This window comes from Oncorhynchus tshawytscha, linkage group LG20 (assembly GCF_018296145.1).
Source record: "Oncorhynchus tshawytscha isolate Ot180627B linkage group LG20, Otsh_v2.0, whole genome shotgun sequence".
Lineage (NCBI taxonomy): Eukaryota > Metazoa > Chordata > Actinopteri > Salmoniformes > Salmonidae > Oncorhynchus > Oncorhynchus tshawytscha.
Genome location: NC_056448.1, coordinates 36,152,433 through 36,174,023, shown reverse-complemented (window position 1 = coordinate 36,174,023; position 21,591 = coordinate 36,152,433). Strand labels below are relative to the sequence as shown.

Below are 21,591 nucleotides of genomic sequence, written 5' to 3'. Positions count from 1 at the left end.
GAACCTACATCTGTCCTATGTCCCACTGTTAATCACCACAACTCTCCTCTCTGTTCCCAGTCTCTGTGGCCTGCTGTCTGGCCATGTACTGAACCTACATCTGTCCTATGTCCCACTGTTATTCACCACAACTCTCCTCTCTGTTCCCAGTCTCTGTGGCCTGCTGTCTGGCCATGTACTGAACCTACATCTGTCCTATGTCCCACTGTTAATCACCACAACTCTCCTCTCTGTTCCCAGTCTCTGTGGCCTGCTGTCTGGCCATGTACTGAACCTACATCTGTCCTATGTCCCACTGTTAATCACCACAACTCTCCTCTCTGTTCCCAGTCTCTGTGGCCTGCTGTCTGGTCATGTACTGAACCTACATCTGTCCTATGTCCCACTGTTAATCACCACAACTCTCCTCTCTGTTCCCAGTCTCTGTGGCCTGCTGTCTGGCCATGTACTGAACCTACATCTGTCCTATGTCCCACTGTTAATCACCACAACTCTCCTCTCTGTTCCCAGTCTCTGTGGCCTGCTGTCTGGTCATGTACTGAACCTACATCTGTCCTATGTCCCACTGTTAATCACCACAACTCTCCTCTCTGTTCCCAGACTGAGTGCTACGACCACTAACTCTCCTCTCTGTTCCCAGTCTCTGTGGCCTGCTGTCTGGTCATGTACTGAACCTACATCTGTCCTATGTCCCACTGTTAATCACCACAACTCTCCTCTCTGTTCCCAGTCTCTGTGGCCTGCTGTCTGGCCATGTACTGAACCTACATCTGTCCTATGTCCCACTGTTATTCACCACAACTCTCCTCTCTGTTCCCAGTCTCTGTGGCCTGCTGTCTGGCCATGTACTGAACCTACATCTGTCCTATGTCCCACTGTTAATCACCACAACTCTCCTCTCTGTTCCCAGTCTCTGTGGCCTGCTGTCTGGCCATGTACTGAACCTACATCTGTCCTATGTCCCACTGTTAATCACCACAACTCTCCTCTCTGTTCCCAGTCTCTGTGGCCTGCTGTCTGGTCATGTACTAACCTACATCTGTCCTATGTCCCACTGTTAATCACCACAACTCTCCTCTCTGTTCCCACTACATCTGTCCTATGTCCCACTGTTAATCACCACAACTCTCCTCTCTGTTCCCAGTCTCTGTGGCCTGCTGTCTGGCCATGTACTGAACCTACATCTGTCCTATGTCCCACTGTTAATCACCACAACTCTCCTCTCTGTTCCCAGTCTCTGTGGCCTGCTGTCTGGTCATGTACTGAACCTACATCTGTCCTATGTCCCACTGTTAATCACCACAACTCTCCTCTCTGTTCCCAGTCTCTGTGGCCTGCTGTCTGGTCATGTACTGAACCTACATCTGTCCTATGTCCCACTGTTAATCACCACAACTCTCCTCTCTGTTCCCAGTCTCTGTGGCCTGCTGTCTGGTCATGTACTGAACCTACATCTGTCCTATGTCCCACTGTTAATCACCACAACTCTCCTCTCTGTTCCCAGTCTCTGTGGCCTGCTGTCTGGTCATGTACTGAACCTACATCTGTCCTATGTCCCACTGTTAATCACCACAACTCTCCTCTCTGTTCCCAGTCTCTGTGGCCTGCTGTCTGGTCATGTACTGAACCTACATCTGTCCTATGTCCCACTGTTAATCACCACTAACTCTCCTCTCTGTTCCCAGTCTCTGTGGCCTGCTGTCTGGCCATGTACTGAACCTACATCTGTCCTATGTCCCACTGTTAATCACCACAACTCTCCTCTCTGTTCCCAGTCTCTGTGGCCTGCTGTCTGGCCATGTACTGAACCTACATCTGTCCTATGTCCCACTGTTAATCACCACAACTCTCCTCTCTGTTCCCAGTCTCTGTGGCCTGCTGTCTGGCCATGTACTGAACCTACATCTGTCCTATGTCCCACTGTTAATCACCACAACTCTCCTCTCTGTTCCCAGTCTCTGTGGCCTGCTGTCTGGCCATGTACTGAACCTACATCTGTCCTATGTCCCACTGTTAATCACCACAACTCTCCTCTCTGTTCCTAGTCTCTGTGGCCTGCTGTCTGGCCATGTACTGAACCTACATCTGTCCTATGTCCCACTGTTAATCACCACAACTCTCCTCTCTGTTCCCAGTCTCTGTGGCCTGCTGTCTGGCCATGTACTGAACCTACATCTGTCCTATGTCCCACTGTTAATCACCACAACTCTCCTCTCTGTTCCCAGTCTCTGTGGCCTGCTGTCTGGTCATGTACTGAACCTACATCTGTCCTATGTCCCACTGTTAATCACCACAACTCTCCTCTCTGTTCCCAGTCTCTGTGGCCTGCTGTCTGGCCATGTACTGAACCTACATCTGTCCTATGTCCCACTGTTAATCACCACAACTCTCCTCTCTGTTCCCAGTCTCTGTGGCCTGCTGTCTGGCCATGTACTGAACCTACATCTGTCCTATGTCCCACTGTTAATCACCACAACTCTCCTCTCTGTTCCCAGTCTCTGTGGCCTGCTGTCTGGCCATGTACTGAACCTACATCTGTCCTATGTCCCACTGTTAATCACCACTAACTCTCCTCTCTGTTCCCAGTCTCTGTGGTCTGCTGTCTGGCCATGTACTGAACCTACATCTGTCCTATGTCCCACTGTTAATCACCACAACTCTCCTCTCTGTTCCCAGTCTGTGGCCTGCTGTCTGGCCATGTACTGAACCTACATCTGTCCTATGTCCCACTGTTAATCACCACAACTCTCCTCTCTGTTCCCAGTCTCTGTGGCCTGCTGTCTGGCCATGTACTGAACCTACATCTGTCCTATGTCCCACTGTTAATCACCACAACTCTCCTCTCTGTTCCCAGTCTCTGTGGCCTGCTGTCTGGCCATGTACTGAACCTACATCTGTCCTATGTCCCACTGTTAATCACCACTAACTCTCCTCTGTTCCCAGTCTCTGTGGCCTGCTGTCTGGTCATGTACTGAACCTACATCTGTCCTATGTCCCACTGTTAATCACCACTAACTCTCCTCTCTGTTCCCAGTCTCTGTGGCCTGCTGTCTGGCCATGTACTGAACCTACATCTGTCCTATGTCCCACTGTTAATCACCACTAACTCTCCTCTCTGTTCCCAGTCTCTGTGGCCTGCTGTCTGGCCATGTACTGAACCTACATCTGTCCTATGTCCCACTGTTAATCACCACAACTCTCCTCTCTGTTCCCAGTCTCTGTGGCCTGCTGTCTGGCCATGTACTGAACCTACATCTGTCCTATGTCCCACTGTTAATCACCACAACTCTCCTCTCTGTTCCCAGTCTCTGTGGCCTGCTGTCTGGCCATGTACTGAACCTACATCTGTCCTATGTCCCACTGTTAATCACCACAACTCTCCTCTCTGTTCCCAGTCTCTGTGGCCTGCTGTCTGGCCATGTACTGAACCTACATCTGTCCTATGTCCCACTGTTAATCACCACAACTCTCCTCTCTGTTCCCAGTCTCTGTGGCCTGCTGTCTGGCCATGTACTGAACCTACATCTGTCCTATGTCCCACTGTTAATCACCACAACTCTCCTCTCTGTTCCCAGTCTCTGTGGCCTGCTGTCTGGCCATGTACTGAACCTACATCTGTCCTATGTCCCACTGTTAATCACCACAACTCTCCTCTCTGTTCCCAGTCTCTGTGGCCTGCTGTCTGGCCATGTACTGAACCTACATCTGTCCTATGTCCCACTGTTAATCACCACAACTCTCCTCTCTGTTCCCAGTCTCTGTGGCCTGCTGTCTGGCATGTACTGAACCTACATCTGTCCTATGTCCCACTGTTAATCACCACAACTCTCCTCTCTGTTCCCAGTCTCTGTGGCCTGCTGTCTGGCCATGTACTGAACCTACATCTGTCCTATGTCCCACTGTTAATCACCACTAACTCTCCTCTCTGTTCCCAGTCTCTGTGGCCTGCTGTCTGGCCATGTACTGAACCTACATCTGTCCTATGTCCCACTGTTAATCACCACAACTCTCCTCTCTGTTCCCAGTCTCTGTGGCCTGCTGTCTGGCCATGTACTGAACCTACATCTGTCCTATGTCCCACTGTTAATCACCACAACTCTCCTCTCTGTTCCCAGTCTCTGTGGCCTGCTGTCTGGCCATGTACTGAACCTACATCTGTCCTATGTCCCACTGTTAATCACCACAACTCTCCTCTCTGTTCCCAGTCTCTGTGGCCTGCTGTCTGGCCATGTACTGAACCTACATCTGTCCTATGTCCCACTGTTAATCACCACTAACTCTCCTCTCTGTTCCCAGTCTCTGTGGCCTGCTGTCTGGCCATGTACTGAACCTACATCTGTCCTATGTCCCACTGTTAATCACCACAACTCTCCTCTCTGTTCCCAGTCTCTGTGGCCTGCTGTCTGGCCATGTACTGAACCTACATCTGTCCTATGTCCCACTGTTAATCACCACAACTCTCCTCTCTGTTCCCAGTCTCTGTGGCCTGCTGTCTGGCCATGTACTGAACCTACATCTGTCCTATGTCCCACTGTTAATCACCACAACTCTCCTCTCTGTTCCCAGACTGAGTGCTACGACCACTCTAACTACCCTCTCTGTTCCCAGACTGAGTGCTACGACCACTCTAACTACCCTCTCTGTTCCCAGACTGTGAGTGCTACGACCACTAACTCTCCTCTCTGTTCCCAGACTGAGTGCTACGGCCTCTAACTACCCTCTCTGTTCCCAGACTGAGTGCTACGACCACTCTAACTACCCTCTCTGTTCCCAGACTGAGTGCTACGACCACTCTAACTACCCTCTCTGTTCCCAGACTGTGAGTGCTACGACCACTAACTCTCCTCTCTGTTCCCAGACTGTGAGTGCTACGGCCACTAACTCTCCTCTCTGTTCCCAGACTGTGAGTGCTACGACCACTAACTCTCCTCTCTGTTCCCAGACTGTGAGTGCTACGACCACTAACTCTCCTCTCTGTTCCCAGACTGTGAGTGCTACGACCACTAACTCTCCTCTCTGTTCCCAGACTGTGAGTGCTACGACCACTAACTCTCCTCTCTGTTCCCAGACTGTGAGTGCTACGACCACTAACTCTCCTCTCTGTTCCCAGACTGTGAGTGCTACGACCACTAACTCTCCTCTCTGTTCCCAGACTGTGAGTGCTACGACCACTAACTCTCCTCTCTGTTCCCAGACTGTGAGTGCTACGGCCACTCTAACCGCTGCAGCTACATAGACTACCTGAACATTGTGACGTGCGTCAGCTGCAAGCACAATACCAGAGGACAGAACTGCCAGCACTGCAGACTGGGCTACTTCAGAAACGCGTCCGCCGAACTAGACGACGAGGGTGTCTGCATCGGTCAGTCACAATGTGTGTGTGTGTGTGTGTGTGTATTTATTGCAGAATAATCATTAGGCATATTGTGTGTTACACAAACAGTATGAAATGTTGATCCACCAAGACGTCATTGATCAGAAATACAGTTTAGAGATCAGCATCTCCAAACAAACTGCCAGTAAAAACACTGACTCACTGAGATCAGACTATTAATCCTCCTGGATTCTCTGTGGAGCTGAATGTAGATCAGACTATTAATCCTCCTGGATTCTCTGTGGAGCTGAATGTAGATCAGACTATTAATCCTCCTGGATTCTCTGTGGAGCTGAATGTAGATCAGACTATTAATCCTCCTGGATTCTCTGTGGAGCTGAATGTAGATCAGACTATCAATCCTCCTGGATTCTCTGTGGAGCTGAATGTAGATCAGACTATTAATCCTCCTGGATTCTCTGTGGAGCTGAATGTGGATAAGACTATTATTCCTCCTGGATTCTCTGTGGAGCTGAATGTAGATCAGACTATTAATCCTCCTGGATTCTCTGTGGAGCTGACTAGTGTTGATGTAGTCCATCTGCAGGTGAGAGGTGGGGGGCTGGAGGAGGGTACCAGGAGGGTGGGAAGAAGGTAGGAGGAGAGCTGGAGGAGGGTAGAAGGGCGGCACAAGGAGAGTCGGTAGGATAACCCTGTCACAGTGGGGGCAGGTCCAGGCCTTGGAGTCAGCACAAATGAGGGCCCCATTAGCTCACCTGCCAGGCTACTGGCACACAGAGACTGGCATTGAATCAATACAGGAGAGAGAGTTTTACACATGCACACATACACCAAATTAACTTAACTTAAAAATATATTTTCTAACATGCCTGCCTGCCTCCCTCCATCTCTTTCTCCATTCCTCTCCCTCTATCCCCCCCTCTTTCGCTATCCCCTCTCCCTCTATCCCCCTCTCCCCTTTTCCTCTATCCCCTATCCCCCTCTACCCCTTTTCCTCTATCCCCCTATACCCCTTTTCCTCTATCCCCCTCTCCCCTCTACCACTTTTCCTTTATCCCCCTCTCCCTCTATCCCCCTCCCCTCTCCCCTCCTCCTCTATCCCCCCTCTACCCCTCCTCCTCTATCCCCCTCTCCCTCTATCCCCCTCTACCCTTCTTCCTCTATCCCCCTCTCCCTCTATCCCCCTCTCCCTCTATCCCCTTTTCCTCTATCCCCCTCTCCCCTCTATCCCCTTTTCCTCTATCCCCCTCTCCCCCCTCTATCCCCCTCTACCCTTCTTCCTCTATCCTCTATCCCCCTATCCCCATCTACCCCTTTTCCTCTATCCTCCTCTATCCCTCTCTTCCTCCTCTATCCCCCTCTATCCTCTATCCCCTCTCCCCCTCTCCCCCTTTTCCTCTATCCCCCTCTACCCCTCTCCCTCGACCCCCTCTACCCTTCTTCCTCTATCCCCCCCTCTACCCCTCTTCCTCTATCCCCCTCTACCCTTCTTCCTCTATCCCCCTCTATCCCTCTATCCCCTCTCTATCCTCCTCTACCCCTCTTCCTCTATCCCCTCTCCCCCTCTATCCCCCTATATCCCCTCTATCCCCCTATCCCCCTCTATCCCCTATCCCCCTCTATCCCCCTCTACCCTTCTTCCTCTATCCCCCTCTACCCCTCTTCCTCTATCCCCCTCTACCTCCATCCCCTCCCTCGATCCCCCTCTATCCTCGATCCCCTCTCCCTCGATCCCCCTCTACCCTTCTTCCTCTATCCCCCTCTCCTCTATCCCCCTCTACCCTTCTTCCTCTATCCCCCTCTATCCTCTATCCCCCTCTATCCTCCTCTACCCCTCTTCCTCTATCCCCCTATCCCCCTCTATCCCTCTATCCCCCTCTATCCCCTCTCCCCCTCTATCCCCCTCCCCCTCTATCCCCCTCTACCCTTCTTCCTCTATCCCCCTCTACCCCTCTTCCTCTATCCCCCTCTACCTCTATCCCCCTCTATCCTCGATCCCCCTCTCCCTCGATCCCCCTCTACCCCTCTTCCTCTATCCCTCGATCCCCTCTCCCTCTATCCCCCTCCCCCCTCGATCCCCTTCTACCTCTACCCCTCTCCCTCGATCCCCTCTCCCTCGATCCCTCTATCCCCCTCTACCCCTCTTCCTCTATCCCCCTCTACCTCGATCCCTCTACCCCTCTCCCTCTATCCCCCTCTCCCTCTATCCCCCTCTACCCCTCTCCCTCTATCCCCCTCTACCCCTCTTCCTCTATCCCCCTCTACCTCAATCCCCCTCGATCCCCTCTCCCTCTATCCCCCTCTCCCCCTCTCCCTCGATCCCCTTCTACCTCTACCCTCTCTCTCCCTCAATCCCTCTATCCCCCTCTACCCCTCTCCCTCTATCCCTCTCTCCCCTCTTCCTCTATCCCCCTCTACCTCGATCCCTCTATCCCCCTCTACCCCTCTCCCTCTATCCCCCTCTCCCTCTATCCCCCTCTACCCCTCTTCCTCTATCCCCCTCTACCTCGATCCCCTCTCCCCCTCTCCCCCGATCCCCTTCTACCTCTACCCCTCTCCCCTCTTCCCCTCTCCCTCGATCCCTCTATCCCTCTATCCCCCTCTCTCCCTCTATCCCTCTCTCCCTCTATCCCCCCTCTACCCCTCTCCCTCCCTCTATCCTCTCTCCCTCTATCCCCCTCTACCCCTCTTCCTCTATCCCCCTCTACCTCGATCCCTCTATCCCCCTCTACCCCCCTCTCTCCCTCTATCCCCCTCTACCCCTCTTCCTCTATCCCCCTCTACCTCGATCCCTCTCCCTCTATCCCCCTCTACCCCTCTTCCTCTATCCCCCTCTACCTCGATCCCCTCTCCCTCTATCCCCCTCTCCCCCTCTCCCCTCGATCCCCTTCTACCTCTACCCCTCTCCCTCGATCCCCTCTCCCTCGATCCCTCTATCCCCCTCTACCCCTCTCCCTCTATCCCTCTCTCCCCCCCTCTACCCCTCTTCCTCTATCCCCCTCTACCTCGATCGCCCTCTATACCCCTCTCCCTCGATCCCCCTCTATACCCCTCTCCCTCGATCCCCCTCTCCCTCTATACCCCTCTCCCCAGAGTGTAACTGTAACCAGATGGGTTCTGTCCATGACCGGTGTAATGGAACAGGCTTCTGCCAGTGTAAAGACGGCGCTACAGGGCCCAAGTGTGATGACTGTTTCCCTGGGTACTACTGGAAACAAGGCTGTTACTGTGAGTATACAGGGGGAGGGGGAGATATGCACTTGGCTGTGTGTGTGTGTGTGTGTGTGTGGGGTGTAGATATGTGTGGGGGAAGATAGTGTGTATGTATGTATGTGGGGGGTTGTGTGTGTAACACCTTAACCCTCCTTCCCCCTATCATATCCCATATAGTCAGGGCCAGTCTCAACCACATATACAGCCCCAGCCTCCTTTTCTCTCTGAGGCTGGCTTTGGAATCCCTCCTTACTGCAGTTTGTTAGTTAGCCAATTGGGTCAATCAGTAGAGCACAGTGGATCCCATATTAGATTAAGGTGAGAGAGTAAAAAGGTTTTCGGTGGCATAAACATGCATGATACACAGAGAGCTCCAGAACATAAAAACTTTGAGCATACTTTTGTCATCATGCCCGACAAATCTTCACAGGTCTTTACATCACACCCCCGCACATGCACACACATGATACATGCACACACGCTGTGACACACACACACTCACACACACACACTCACTCTCTTGTAAACACACACAGTGTGTTTTAGGCCAAATATATTGTACAGTATAAAAACTACCAGCATGTTATTTCCCACCCCGTTTACAGCTTTTTCATTCAGCCTATGATTTATAGACAACTAACAAATGTATAAGAGACTTCTGAACAAAAATAGAGACATTACTCTGATTCAGAGAAAGTGCCTGCTCCAAAAGAACAGGGAAAAAGATGTCAGAAAAGAGAAGGTAGGTGTTATTCGTTGCTGAGCTCGAGACTAGGTTAATTCATATTTTCTTATTTCTTCCCCCCCTCTCTCTATCGATATACTTTCATTGCTCCCTTCATCTCTCTTCCCCATCTTGTTATTTCTGTGGCAATACTCCTCTTCTCATCTTCCCCCGATCGCGCTCTCCTATTTTACTCCTCTTCTCATCTTCCCCCGATCGCTCTCTCCTATTTTACTCCTCTTCCCCCCTGATTTTACTCCTCTTCCCCCGATCGCCCTCTCCTATTTTACTCCTCTTCCCCGATCGCCCTCTCCTATTTTACTCCTCTTCTTCTCATCTTCTTCCCCCGATCGCCCTCTCCTATTTTACTCCTCTTCTCATCTTCCCCCGATCGCTCTCTCCTATTTTACTCCTCTTCTCATCTTCCCCCGATCGCTCTCTCCTATTTTACTCCTCTATTCTCTTTACTCCCCCATCCTCCTTTTATCTTTCATGGAACGTTGTTGTTTTGCCACTATATCTCCCTCTCTTTCCTGTACCCCTTCAATCACCTTCCTCAACCTCTCTCGCTTTCATCCTCTTCTCCCTCTCTACCTCCTCTACACCTTCTCTACCTCCATCCTCACCGTCTCAATCACTTCATTCACCTCTTTCTGCTTCTCTCTCTCTCTCTCTCTTTCTCCCTATCCCCTCTCTCTCACAGCCAACGTGTGTGACGAAGAACTGCTCCTATGCCAGAACGGCGGGACGTGCTCCCAGAACCAGAAGTGTATCTGTCCCCCAGAGTTTAAGGGCGTGCTGTGCCAACAGTCACGCTGCGAGGGGGACAAGGCCTGCAACACGGCCTGTACCCCCCACCTCCTCGCCCCCCTACTACTCTGTGTCCTGCTACCCCACCTTCTGGCCACTTTAACTGCACACTGAGTCACCTGCTGCCCCCTCAAACACAGGGGGAACTGTTGTGTGTGTGGATCCTTAGGGAGGTTAGGTTGGGAAAGGTCTGCAAATACACACCCACCCACACACACACACCTCACTGACTCGGGGAACGTGTGAGAGTAAAACAAGAGAATGACTTCAGAGAGAACAGAGGAAGGTGGAGGAAAATCATACAACCAAACCCCCCGTCTCTCTCCCTTTAATCTTGAGCTGGAGGAATCTCGATTTCATACCAAAAAGCATAATTATTAAACGAGCAAACGACTGTTCGTTTAACACTTTAAATCACTACTGTTCACTATGAAGAAAAGGGAGGAATTGCTGATGTAACACAAGTACATTTCCTTTGTCTTAATTCATTGAATTAATGTGCCCCTCTCCTCGAGACCCTGCACTTACTGCTCCAGACAGACAGACGGGGAGTGTGTTTGGCTAGACTTGGGGAGGGCTGGGAGCAGATTTGCTGCTGAGGTCTATGTAGAATATACTGTAAACCAGGTTTCACATCTTCGCCTCAAAATTACAGACTTCTTTTCAGCTTTGACATTTTTTATTTATTTCATCTTCTTCAGTTGTTATTGTATGTTATGTGCCCACCGACAGACGCTGAGATTATACATTATTACAATATCCAGAGGTTTATCAATATTAAGATTTTAGTCACTATAATGGTTGTTATAGGAATGAGTCGCCACAGTTTAGCAAGATTTTATCTTCACACAGTATTCAGGAGTAAAACAGAATTTAAACTTATCAGTCTGAAAGAAGAGAAAAAAAGAAAAGTATCAATATAATGACATTATTTGAATAGTTTTTGTAGAGATTATTTTTGTTTGAAGTTATAATAAATGAACTATTCCAGATGAGCATTTTATTACACTGTAAACTTCACAGTAAATGTGTGTTATTTGTTTTTACTTGTACATTCTAAATGTGTCACGACCAAAGCGGTCAGTTGTCTACTCCAGTGGAAGTGTCTAGGTTGCAGAAAAGTACAAAAAGATGACCTCATTTATTGGTAGGGGAGTGGGGTAAGTTGAGCCACCCCTTACTTCTAGGAAACCGTACACAAAATGAATCATGTGACCAAATATCTAGAATGAGGTCATCATTTCATAGAGTCTGTGAAGGAAAAATCCACATGGGAAAAATGGTAAGTAAGTCAGGTAAAATAAAAAATGTATTGTCTCAAAGTCAGATGAATGTGGTTCATGATGCTTGTGTCTAAACCAAAGTAGATTGTTTTGTACATCAGTTGGCTTCTCTTCAAGCTACAAAATGAGGTGCTAAACTCAGCATGAAAGTGCATCCTTGTAGCTGTGTGGGCTAATACAGTCAGAATGTTTGCCTTGGGGTAAGTTGAGCCAATGGCCACCAATGATTACATTTGGTCAGTGTTTGGGATGCACCGATATGACATTTTTGGCCGATACCGATATCCGATATTTTTCTTGCCAAAGAACTTGACACCGATAACCAATTTAAAACATTTGAGTCATTTTAAGCATTGTAATGGTTAAATAGTTGAAACACACACACCAAAAAGTTATTTTGTTGGCATTTACGCATGTCCCCATTACCAGTAAAACAAACAAAACCTATTTCTTTCACTTACTTGCTGTGCTGTTTCGTTGTTCAGTCGTTTCATTCACAACCAAGATTTCATCATATTTTTCATGGCATCATTACGTCATGCACCTACGTTATATAGGTACATGCACCTACGTTATATAGGTACATGCACCTACGTTATATAGGTACATGCACCTACGTTATATAGGTACATGCACCTACGTTATATAGGTACATGCACGTCATGCACCTACGTTATATAGGTATGCACGTCATGTACCTACGTTATATAGGTATAGGCACGTCAGCTTTGACATCGGTTTTGCACATCTGCGTTAAAATAATACCGTCCGATTCTGAAATGCTCACCGATATATTGTGCATCCCTAATGTTTTATGCATAGTAGTTTTGCAATGTGTCATGCATATTAACTTATTGTTACAGTGCATCAGGCCCTCTGTATACAAAAGTAAAACAAGCAGGGGTTTAGCCACCCTTGAGGTTCTTGAGAGAGCAGCCAATTTAGTGACATAAGAGAATAAGTCCCCTTGAGCAGCAGCAAGGGATGACAAAATAGACGTAATGACACTGAAGAGGCACAATGAGAAAAAAGAAAACATGTGAAGGAGAGGATAGAGTAGCAGAGGCACATGGTCTTATCTGATGACATGGAGTCTGAGCTTGATGAACATGTCAATCATTTCAGACTGATTTCATGGGCTTAGTAGCCTCAAAATGCAGAGACCTTGCACACTGAAACATACTTGTCCCAGACAACTGGTCAAGAAATGGAACGGTAAGTGATTTTGAACAGAGATCTATATCTGAATGTAGCCCTACATTTAAGATATGATATAGCACACCTGCATTCCATGAATTAAACTTTGACCTACCAGCACCATGCCCCGATGTCACAGGACATCACACACTTACCCCCGAGGCGGATCCATGCTAAACTCACCCCATACTTATTACCCCGTAAGTTGTGCCAATAGACCACTGTTTAGACAAAAGTTTATGTCTACATGAATTCTGATTATTTCCAGGGATACACAACATCCTGAAATACACTACATGACCAAAGGTATGTGGATACCTGGTCGCTGAACATCTCATTCTAAAACCATGGGCATTAATATGGAGTTGGTCCCCCCTTTGCTGCTATAACATCCTCCACTCTTCCTGGGAAGGCTTTCCACGAGATGTTGGAACATCACCGCAGGTGAAAAATTCATGACTGTTTGATTTACAAGTATCTAGAATGACCTCCCAGACATATTCAGACAGAAAACATAGGGCTAATGAATAAGACATGTGTAAGCAGAATAAAGGCTGAGCTCAGGTGAATGGACAGAGCTGGATAAACAAAGAGTTAACCACTAGACATGTAAAAACAGAACGGAAGCAGAATCCATAAGAGAGTGTACAGACTGGGTCAATAACCACTAGACATGTAAAAACAGACCAGAAGCAGAATCCATAAGAGAGTGTACAGACTGGGTCAATAACCACTAGACATGTAAAAACAGACCAGAAGCAGAATCCATAAGAGAGTGTACAGACTGGGTCAATAACCACTAGACATGTAAAAACAGACCAGAAGCAGAATCCATAAGAGAGTGTACAGACTGGGTCAATAACCACTAGACATGTAAAAACAGACCAGAAGCAGAATCCATAAGAGAGTGTACAGACTGGGTCAATAACCACTAGACATGTAAAAACAGACCAGAAGCAGAATCCATAAGAGAGTGTACAGACTGGGTCAATAACCACTAGACATGTAAAAACAGACCAGAAGCAGAATCCATAACAGAGTGTACAGACTGGGTCAATAACCACTAGACATGTAAAAACAGACCAGAAGCAGAATCCATAAGAGAGTGTACAGACTGGGTCAATAACCACTAGACATGTAAAAACAGACCAGAAGCAGAATCCATAAGAGAGTGTACAGACTGGGTCAATAACCACTAGACATGTAAAAACAGACCAGAAGCAGAATCCATAACAGAGTGTACAGACTGGGTCAATAACCACTAGACATGTAAAAACAGACCAGAAGCAGAATCCATAAGAGAGTGTACAGACTGGGTCAATAACCACTAGACATGTAAAAACAGACCAGAAGCAGAATCCATAAGAGAGTGTACAGACTGGGTCAATAACCACTAGACATGTAAAAACAGAACATAAGCAGAAAATGTAAAAGAATCCATGGTTGTACTAATCAAGTATTATTAAAAAAACACTGATACTGGGAAAGTATATACGCAATAAATGTATTATTTTTTGGATGAACACTATGGCGCCGCCACCAATATAATCTAAACTGAAGCAGATGTGGGCGTTAACAAGCAAGAATTGAGACAAAATATTGGTGGCTCCAAGCCAAGGGGAGTTAATTATCTACATAGAGAGGAGCGTCTGTGTTATGTGAAGGTGGAAACCTACCAAGCCTGAGGTCTGTAACAAGAGAAGGCAGTTGTTCCATGGACCAGCTCGGCTTGTTACTTTGTAATAAAGTCTATTTGGATTTACAACTTCCGGTCTCTGACAAATATTTAATCCAATATTTCCACAAACTTCCATTCAGCCACAAGAGCATTAGTGAGGTCAGGCACTGATGTTGGGCAATTAGACCTGGCTCGCAGTCGACATTCCAATTAATCTCAACAGTATATGATGGGGTTGAAGTCAGGGCTGTGTGCAGGCCAGTCAAGTTCTTACACACCGATCAACAAACCATTTCTGTATGGACCTCGCTTTGTGCACAGAAATAGGAAAGGTTCTTCCCCAAACTGTTTCAATAAAGTCAGAAGCACAGAATTTGTAGAATGTTATTGTGTGCTGTAGCATTACAATTTCCTTTCGCTGGAACTAAGGGGCCTAACCCAAACCATGACAAAAAGCACCAGAACATTATTCCTCTTACAAACTTTACAGTTGGCACTATGCAGTCGGGCAGGTAGCGTTCTTCGGCATCTGCCAAACCCAGATATGTCCATTGCACTGCCAGATGGTGAAGCGCGTTCACTCCAGAGAACGCGTTTTCACTGCTCCAGAGTCCAATGGCGGTGAGCTTTACACCACTCCAGCCAACGCTCGGCATTGCGCATGGCTTGTTTGCAGCTACTCGGCCATGGAAACCCATTCCATGAAGCTCCCAACGAACAGTTCTTGTGCTGACATTGCTTCCAGAGGCAGTTCGGAACTCAGTAATGACTGTTGCAATCGAGGACAGAAGATGTTTTACACGCTTCAGCACTTCGCTATTCTGTGCGCTTGTGTGGCTTCCACTTTGAGGCTGAGCCGTTGTTGCTCCTAAACTACACATTTCCACTTTACAATCACAGCACTTCCAGTTTCCCGGGGTAGCTCCAGCAGGGCAGAAATTTGACGAAATGACTTGTTGGAAAGATGGCATCCTGTGAAGGTGCCACGTTGAAAGTCACTGAGCTTTTCATTAAGGCCATTCTACTGCCAGTGTTTGTCTATGGCGATTGCATGGACGTGTGCTGGAATTTATACACCTGCCAGCAACAGGTGTGGCTGAAAAATCAAAATCCACTAAAGGGTGTCCACATACTTCTGTATATATAGTGCATGTAGATATCGTTGTTAGAAAGAATACTACATTTCCCTTGACGTAGTGATGCTGAATGTTAAAAAAATGGCTCAACATACTCCACTCTCACCTATGTAATTTCCTTCGGGTCAGACATGTTTTATGCAAACAGAAAAGGAGCGGACATGATTGACACCAACACATCCAGCTCAGTTCCATTGGGAATTAGGAAGAACTGAAATTAAACCAAAAATGGCACCATAACGTCCTAACAATAAACATTTAAATACCCATAAAGTTCTGAGAACAAAATGACAGTAATAGGCCAAAACATAACGGTCTCCACATAGAAATAGACTTACTAGAATAGGAAAAGACCCCTGAAACACTATTTCTATGTTTCTCCCACTAAGAGATCGTCATTGGCGTGGAAACCCAGGGTTTAAAGGATCATCCTAATGACACCCTAGGTACTGTGTGGCATCCTTTATTTGGAGTAGAATTTTATTAAAAAATAAACACTTCATTGAGAAAGTAGTTCCCCGTGTTAGTGGAGTCGGTGACATTGGATGTAAACAAGAGAACTACAGGTGAAATGCACTCACGCCGTAACAGGATGAACACATTTAGACAAAAGCACCACGAACAACTGGGAGGAATGAAAAAAAAAAAAAAAAAAAAAAAAGTGGGTGGGTGTCAGCATGCAATAAGACATTCAGGCGGTGGTAAAATAAAATCCTGTTCTAGTCTGTCTGTAAGGCATCTCTATTCTGGGCTCCGCTTCAGAAGAAGTCTGTATTGTTAACATGAAGGGCAGTGGGATGAACTGAGACGTGTGGGGGACATCCTCTGGGAGATGGGGCACAGATCAGAGACCAGCGTGGGAGTTGTCCTGGCTGAACCGCACTGATCTAGGACCAGATTCCCCTACCACACAGTCCTACACTCAAGCATTAGGAGAATGGAAACTATGGCCTTAGAGGAAAGTTGTACCTATGCCGATCAGAACTGGTGAAAGGATTGTGGTATGATGAGAGTTGTGTGTGCGAGACACACACAAGGCCCAACTAATAATGTTAGTGTACCATCTACCTCTGTAAAGTGAAAGATGCCTATAACAAAATGCACATTTTTATTTGACCACTATTTTAGCAGTGGTTCAGAAAAACAAAGCATACAATGTTAACCATGGTCAATTTAGTTTCCCTAACACTTGAGACGGAATCAGCTGATTGGTTTGGTGAACAATAATATACAAGGCCATATTCAGTACGAAAACATTCTCAAAAGATGCAGATAGAGATTCCACAAGTAGAGCCGACGCGACTCCTTATTCTGCATGTCAGAGATGCATGTTTGTTCTACATAGCATGTTTCTTTCTGAACGTTCCAAAACAATGAGTCCGGTTGAACATGCCCCAGGTGAACAAGCACCAATTGCAAACAAATAAAATAATTTTGCAGATTAAAATTAAATGTAAACAATTGTTCAATTTCAAATAAGATGATTCATTTATCAACTTAAAAAAGATCTACATACTTGATTTGGTTTAAACTGGCACTGTGGTTCTTTTGGGGCACAGGTCTTAGAAAAACTATTTCTCCCAGAAACTATATTGCATTGAAATTAAGAAGAAATGATTTGAACCATTACCTTCTAAACACTGGACAGTATCGTGACAGGTGACACGCAGAAGGAATAAAGCCATGTATACTTCACTGCAGTTGCTGAGAGTCACAGGAAGTCTTTGGTTCCAACATTTGAGGTAGCTGGCCTCAAGTCCAACAGCGGTGAATAATACATAACCTTGTCTCTGTCGACAAGAAAGGTAACCTAAAATGAGTTTTGTTGATAGAGTTGTGTGTGTGTGAAAACGAGCTTGTGTAAATGCACAGTGTGATACAACAAATAAAAGTGCATCCAATACCGTACAGACAAACCAGCAGAAGAAAGTGACCAGAGATGTCAAAGCTTCTCCGGGGCATAAAATGGCATTTAACTACTGTACAACATGTCTCCCTATTTAGAAATACAACACCTGTCCCACATTCTCCAGCTACAGCGTTCACTTACACTACGTATGGGTCCATGTTACAAATTCTAGAAACATGCTTAATGTAACAACCAGGCCCATTCCAATTGCCTCAGTTAATCAGCATCCTGGTGCTAAACAAGGACGCCACTTTAAAAGCAAAATAAAACTAAAATAATTGCCTATAGTCAAATAACTATGGCTGACGAGATATACTTTTGAACTTAATATATGCTATAAGCGGAAATAGTGTGTACTTAAAATTGTAATGTAACAGCCATTCTGTTAAGTGGGCTATACTACTAATAAATAACCAGGTATCAAACATTGAGTACCAGCGACATTAGTCTTTGCGCTTTTATGAAGTCCAGAACATTTCTATACAAATGCAGAGCACGTAAGAAAATGAGATTAGGAAATTATAAAATTGTGAACCAAAAAAAGAAAATGAATAAAAGTCACAGGCACAGTGCATTACCCTGGTTACATCTCTCAGTAATAAACTGGAAACACACAAGTACCAGTGTTATAGTACAAGTGCCCTTTCAAAAGGCCCCGCCCCCACTGTCCAAACAAAGGGCAGTTTTTTACAGGGAGGCCAGTGGCCAACCCACATACTCCAGCCATAACAGTCATTAAACAGCTTATTACAAAAACAATTACATTTATTACAGAAATAAAATTAACTGACTTGTAAATGATACAACAGCATCATATTACTGCTTGAGATGGTGAACAGTGATGTTTTTGACTGACTGTTCGACAACCAAACTACTCTGCGTAATCTCTTGCCCTTCCACTCTCGTTCCCATTCCCTGAATTTATCAGAAAGCACACCAATAAAAAAACAAACCAAAAGAGAGTCAGTGGTCAGTTCTCTCTCTCCCCCTCTTGGAGTGGGTGGGAGGGATCCATCGGGGGTCTGGGTCTCGTTTCCGGGGGTGAGTGTGTGTGTGGTGGTTGAAGGCTGTAGCACTGTAGCGATTATAGTCTCTCTGACTGGGGTCTCTCGGTGGTCTGTTGACTCCATCTCCTGGGTATGGCGCGGTGATTGGTGAACGGTGTTGCTCTCTGTCCCTCTCCCTGACAGCCCATCTCTGGTTTTGGTAGCCAGTTGGGTGACGCTGTTCTGGGCTGTTGCATCCTCGTGGATCCCTCTCAGCTCGTGGGTCTCTTCTGATCTCTGCTTGTGGGAGCCTGATTCTTTCAGCTCGCGGATTCCAGTCTGGTCTATGCTGGGGTGTCTGGACTACCAGACGGGGGTCTCTGGGCCTGTCAGCGTCCTGGGGAGGGGATGCCGACCAGGGCTGCTGGGGGGAGTCCCTGCCCTGGGCGAACAGGGCTGGCTCAGAAGAGCGGCGTAGCTGGAAGGGAGCAGGCCTGGGGGGATCGGCGGTGGGACAGGGGGCAGCAGAGGGAGGGCCTGGTTCTCTGAGGGGGTAAGACGAGCTCCTGGTCAGCTCCTTTTTGAAGATCTTCCTGGCGTCCGTCTTGAAGGTCATCTCATTCGTTGATATAATGACGTCTCGTGTCGCAGCATCCTTGATGAGCGCACCCCAGTCTTGGTTTTCCTAGGACAGACACACAATCAACACGAGGCTGGAAAAGGAAATGCAACCAGACACAGGCCTCCATACAGATACAGGAGGTGGAGCCAATTACCTGGAGTGTCCGTAGATGGCCCAGAATGAACAGGCTAAACTTGGCCCGGGTGATGGTCACATTCAACCTCTGGCGATTCCCCAGGAATCTGGGGGGGGTCCACCATAGATCAGAAACTATACCCATACCCCAGGTAAGCACAGTACTCGTAGTATGAATACTACTTTCCGTAAAGCGTTACATAAATCCAATTTGTTATATCATTACCAAGTATACGGCCTGGTCACATGACCTTACCAGGAAAGCTTGTACACTCACCCAATGCCGCCCTGCTCGTGGCTCGCCCTGACGCAGGAGACAATGACACAGTCCATCTCTCGGCCCTGGAAGCCTTCCACAGTGTCAACGTCCACCCTGGAATACAATTTTTCTTTTGGTCTTTCTAGAGTCCCTTCACACTGCTAGCGGGGAACAACTACAGCAGAAAGGAAGCCATTTCTTTTGGCTCTAATGATTCTGCAAGCTAAGACTACTGAAATGGCTTCCTTTTATGGCAAATGGTTTCTTTTTACACCAGCAGTGCGAACAGACCCTGGCAATCTACTAACCCCAATGAGAATGCGCATTTATGGTGCAGCACCTGACTCACGTGAGGTTCTTGTTGACCACCTTGGCCATCTCGCGGTTGATGCGGTCCTTCTGGGCATTGTATGGCGTGATGACCCCCACCTTGACCTGCTGCTTCTCAGCCATCAGCCTCAGCAGGAACACTACCAGCTGCACCTCTTTCTGGTTGCTGAACGACCTGGTGACCAGCCAGACGGCAATCAAACAGTCATTCAACATGTATTCAGTCACAAGCACTTTTTCGCAATGTCATTAAAGGGATTGTTCAGCAAGAGGTTGGGAATTGGACCAAAAATGTTTTTTAACAATTGTTGGCCGTGGCTAGTTTAACAAAATCAAAGTGTGGATCGCAGTCACTCCCTGTCCCTAGACCAGGGGTATTCAACTCTTACCCTACGAGGTCCGGAGCCTGCTGGTTTTCTGTTCTACCTGAGAATGAATTGCACCCACCTGGTACGCCAGGTCTAAATAGGTCTCTGATTACAGGGGAATAATGAAAACAAGCAGTGGAACTGGCTTCAAGGTCCAGAGTTGAGTTTGAAGGCCCTAGATCAAATGTGTCAAACTTATTCCATGGAGGGCTGAGTGTCTGGGTTTTCACTCCTCCTTTGTACTTGATTAATTAAGGTCACCAATTAGTTAAGGAACTCCACACACCTGGTTGTCTAGGGCTTAATTGAAAGGAAAAACCAAACACACTCTGCCCTCCATGGAATGATTTTTACGTGCCCTAGAATGTTGGAGATAAGAAACCAAATGTCTAAATCATGCAAAGTCACTGAACTATCCCTTTAACATGAAGCCTACAGTAGAATGAATTAAATGGGAGAAGTCATAGGAACATGATCCAGAGCATTTCTTACGCTCCCTCCTTGACCTCCTGACCGTCGGTCACGTCAAACACACGGTAGGGCAGGAGAGGCCAGCCAAAGTTCCCCCTCCTCTCTGCAGTCTCACTGAAGATAGGAACACACACACACACACACACAAATGATAGCCTAGTGGTTAAAGCGTTGGGCCAGTAACCGAAAGGTTACAGACAAAGTAAAACTCTGTCCTTCTGTCACCGAACAAGGCAGTTAAACCTACTGTTCCCCGGTAGGCCATCATTGTAAATAAGAATGTTCTTAACTGACTTGCCTAGTTAAATCAAGGATAAATAAAAAAATGTTGTTTCACATGCAATGTTAAACGCTTAAAAAGGAGAATTCCTGCAATTCACACCCTAATTTCTTGTTGTGCAGTATCAGGGCACGCAAAGGACATTAAAAGATCAAAGACCCAAATACATCCTTTTAGAAACTGACATGCTCTCAGTATAGTGATGTACAGCACCAGTCAAAAGTTGACACCTATTCATTCCAGGGTTTACATTTTAAAAAACTATTTTCTACAATATAGAATAATAGTGAAGACTATGAAATAACACATATGGAATGCAGTGACAACAAAAAAAGTGTTAAACAAAATGTGAAGCCACCCTTTGCCTTGACAGCTTTGCACACTTGGAATTCTCTCAACCAGCTTCATGAGGTTATCACCTAGAATTTAAATTAACAGGTGTGCCTTGTGAATTTGTAGAATTTCTTTCTTTATTGCGTTTGAGCCAATCAATTGTGCTGTGACAAGGTAGAGGTGGAGTACAGAACTTTGAAAGGTTTCTTCTAGTGCAGTCGCAAAAACCATCAAGTGCTATGATGAAACCAGCTCTCATGAGGACCGCTACAGGAAAGAATGTAAGTAAAATATATTTGGATTTGTTTAACGCTTTTTTTGGTTACTATATGATTCCATGTGTTATTTCATAGATTTGATGTCTTAACTAATAGCCTCTTGAGGATAGGGAGACGCTAGCATCTCAACTGGCCAAATTAACAGGGGAAATGCAGAGCGCCAGATTCAAATAAAATGCTATAAAATTCAAACTTTCATTAAATCACACACTCAATTAAAGCTACACTCGTTGTGAATCCAGCC

At 46.8% G+C, this 21,591-nt stretch overlaps 2 protein-coding genes across 9 annotated transcripts in view; one reads left to right on the top strand and one right to left on the bottom strand.

The window, feature by feature from the left end:
* LOC112220102 (netrin-G2) overlaps window positions 1–11,085 on the top strand; it is a 118,313-nt gene extending 107,228 nt beyond the window's left edge. For 4 of the 5 annotated variants that reach the window (XM_042302577.1, XM_042302576.1, XM_042302578.1 and 1 more), the window contains 3 exons: window positions 5,195–5,362; window positions 8,429–8,563; window positions 9,976–11,085. In XM_042302577.1, the coding sequence (XP_042158511.1) occupies window positions 5,195–5,362; window positions 8,429–8,563; window positions 9,976–10,196 (524 nt within the window). In that variant the 3' untranslated portion in view covers window positions 10,197–11,085. The remainder of the gene's footprint in view (window positions 1–5,194; window positions 5,363–8,428; window positions 8,564–9,975) is intronic. The other variant, XM_042302580.1, reaches the window with a different exon arrangement.
* A 4,738-nt stretch (window positions 11,086–15,823) lies between these two features.
* The window catches only part of setx (senataxin), a 62,012-nt gene continuing 56,244 nt past the window's right edge, over window positions 15,824–21,591 (bottom strand). For 2 of the 4 annotated variants that reach the window (XM_024381727.2, XM_024381730.2), the window contains 5 exons: window positions 20,478–20,570; window positions 19,637–19,792; window positions 19,306–19,401; window positions 19,048–19,135; window positions 15,824–18,956 (listed from right to left, as the gene is read on the bottom strand). In XM_024381727.2, coding sequence (XP_024237495.1) covers window positions 18,249–18,956; window positions 19,048–19,135; window positions 19,306–19,401; window positions 19,637–19,792; window positions 20,478–20,570 — 1,141 coding nt within the window. In that variant the 3' untranslated portion in view covers window positions 15,824–18,248. Of the gene's footprint in view, window positions 18,957–19,046; window positions 19,136–19,305; window positions 19,402–19,627; window positions 19,793–20,477; window positions 20,571–21,591 lie in introns of those variants that run through there. The other 2 variants (XR_006079471.1, XM_024381732.2) reach the window with 2 other exon arrangements.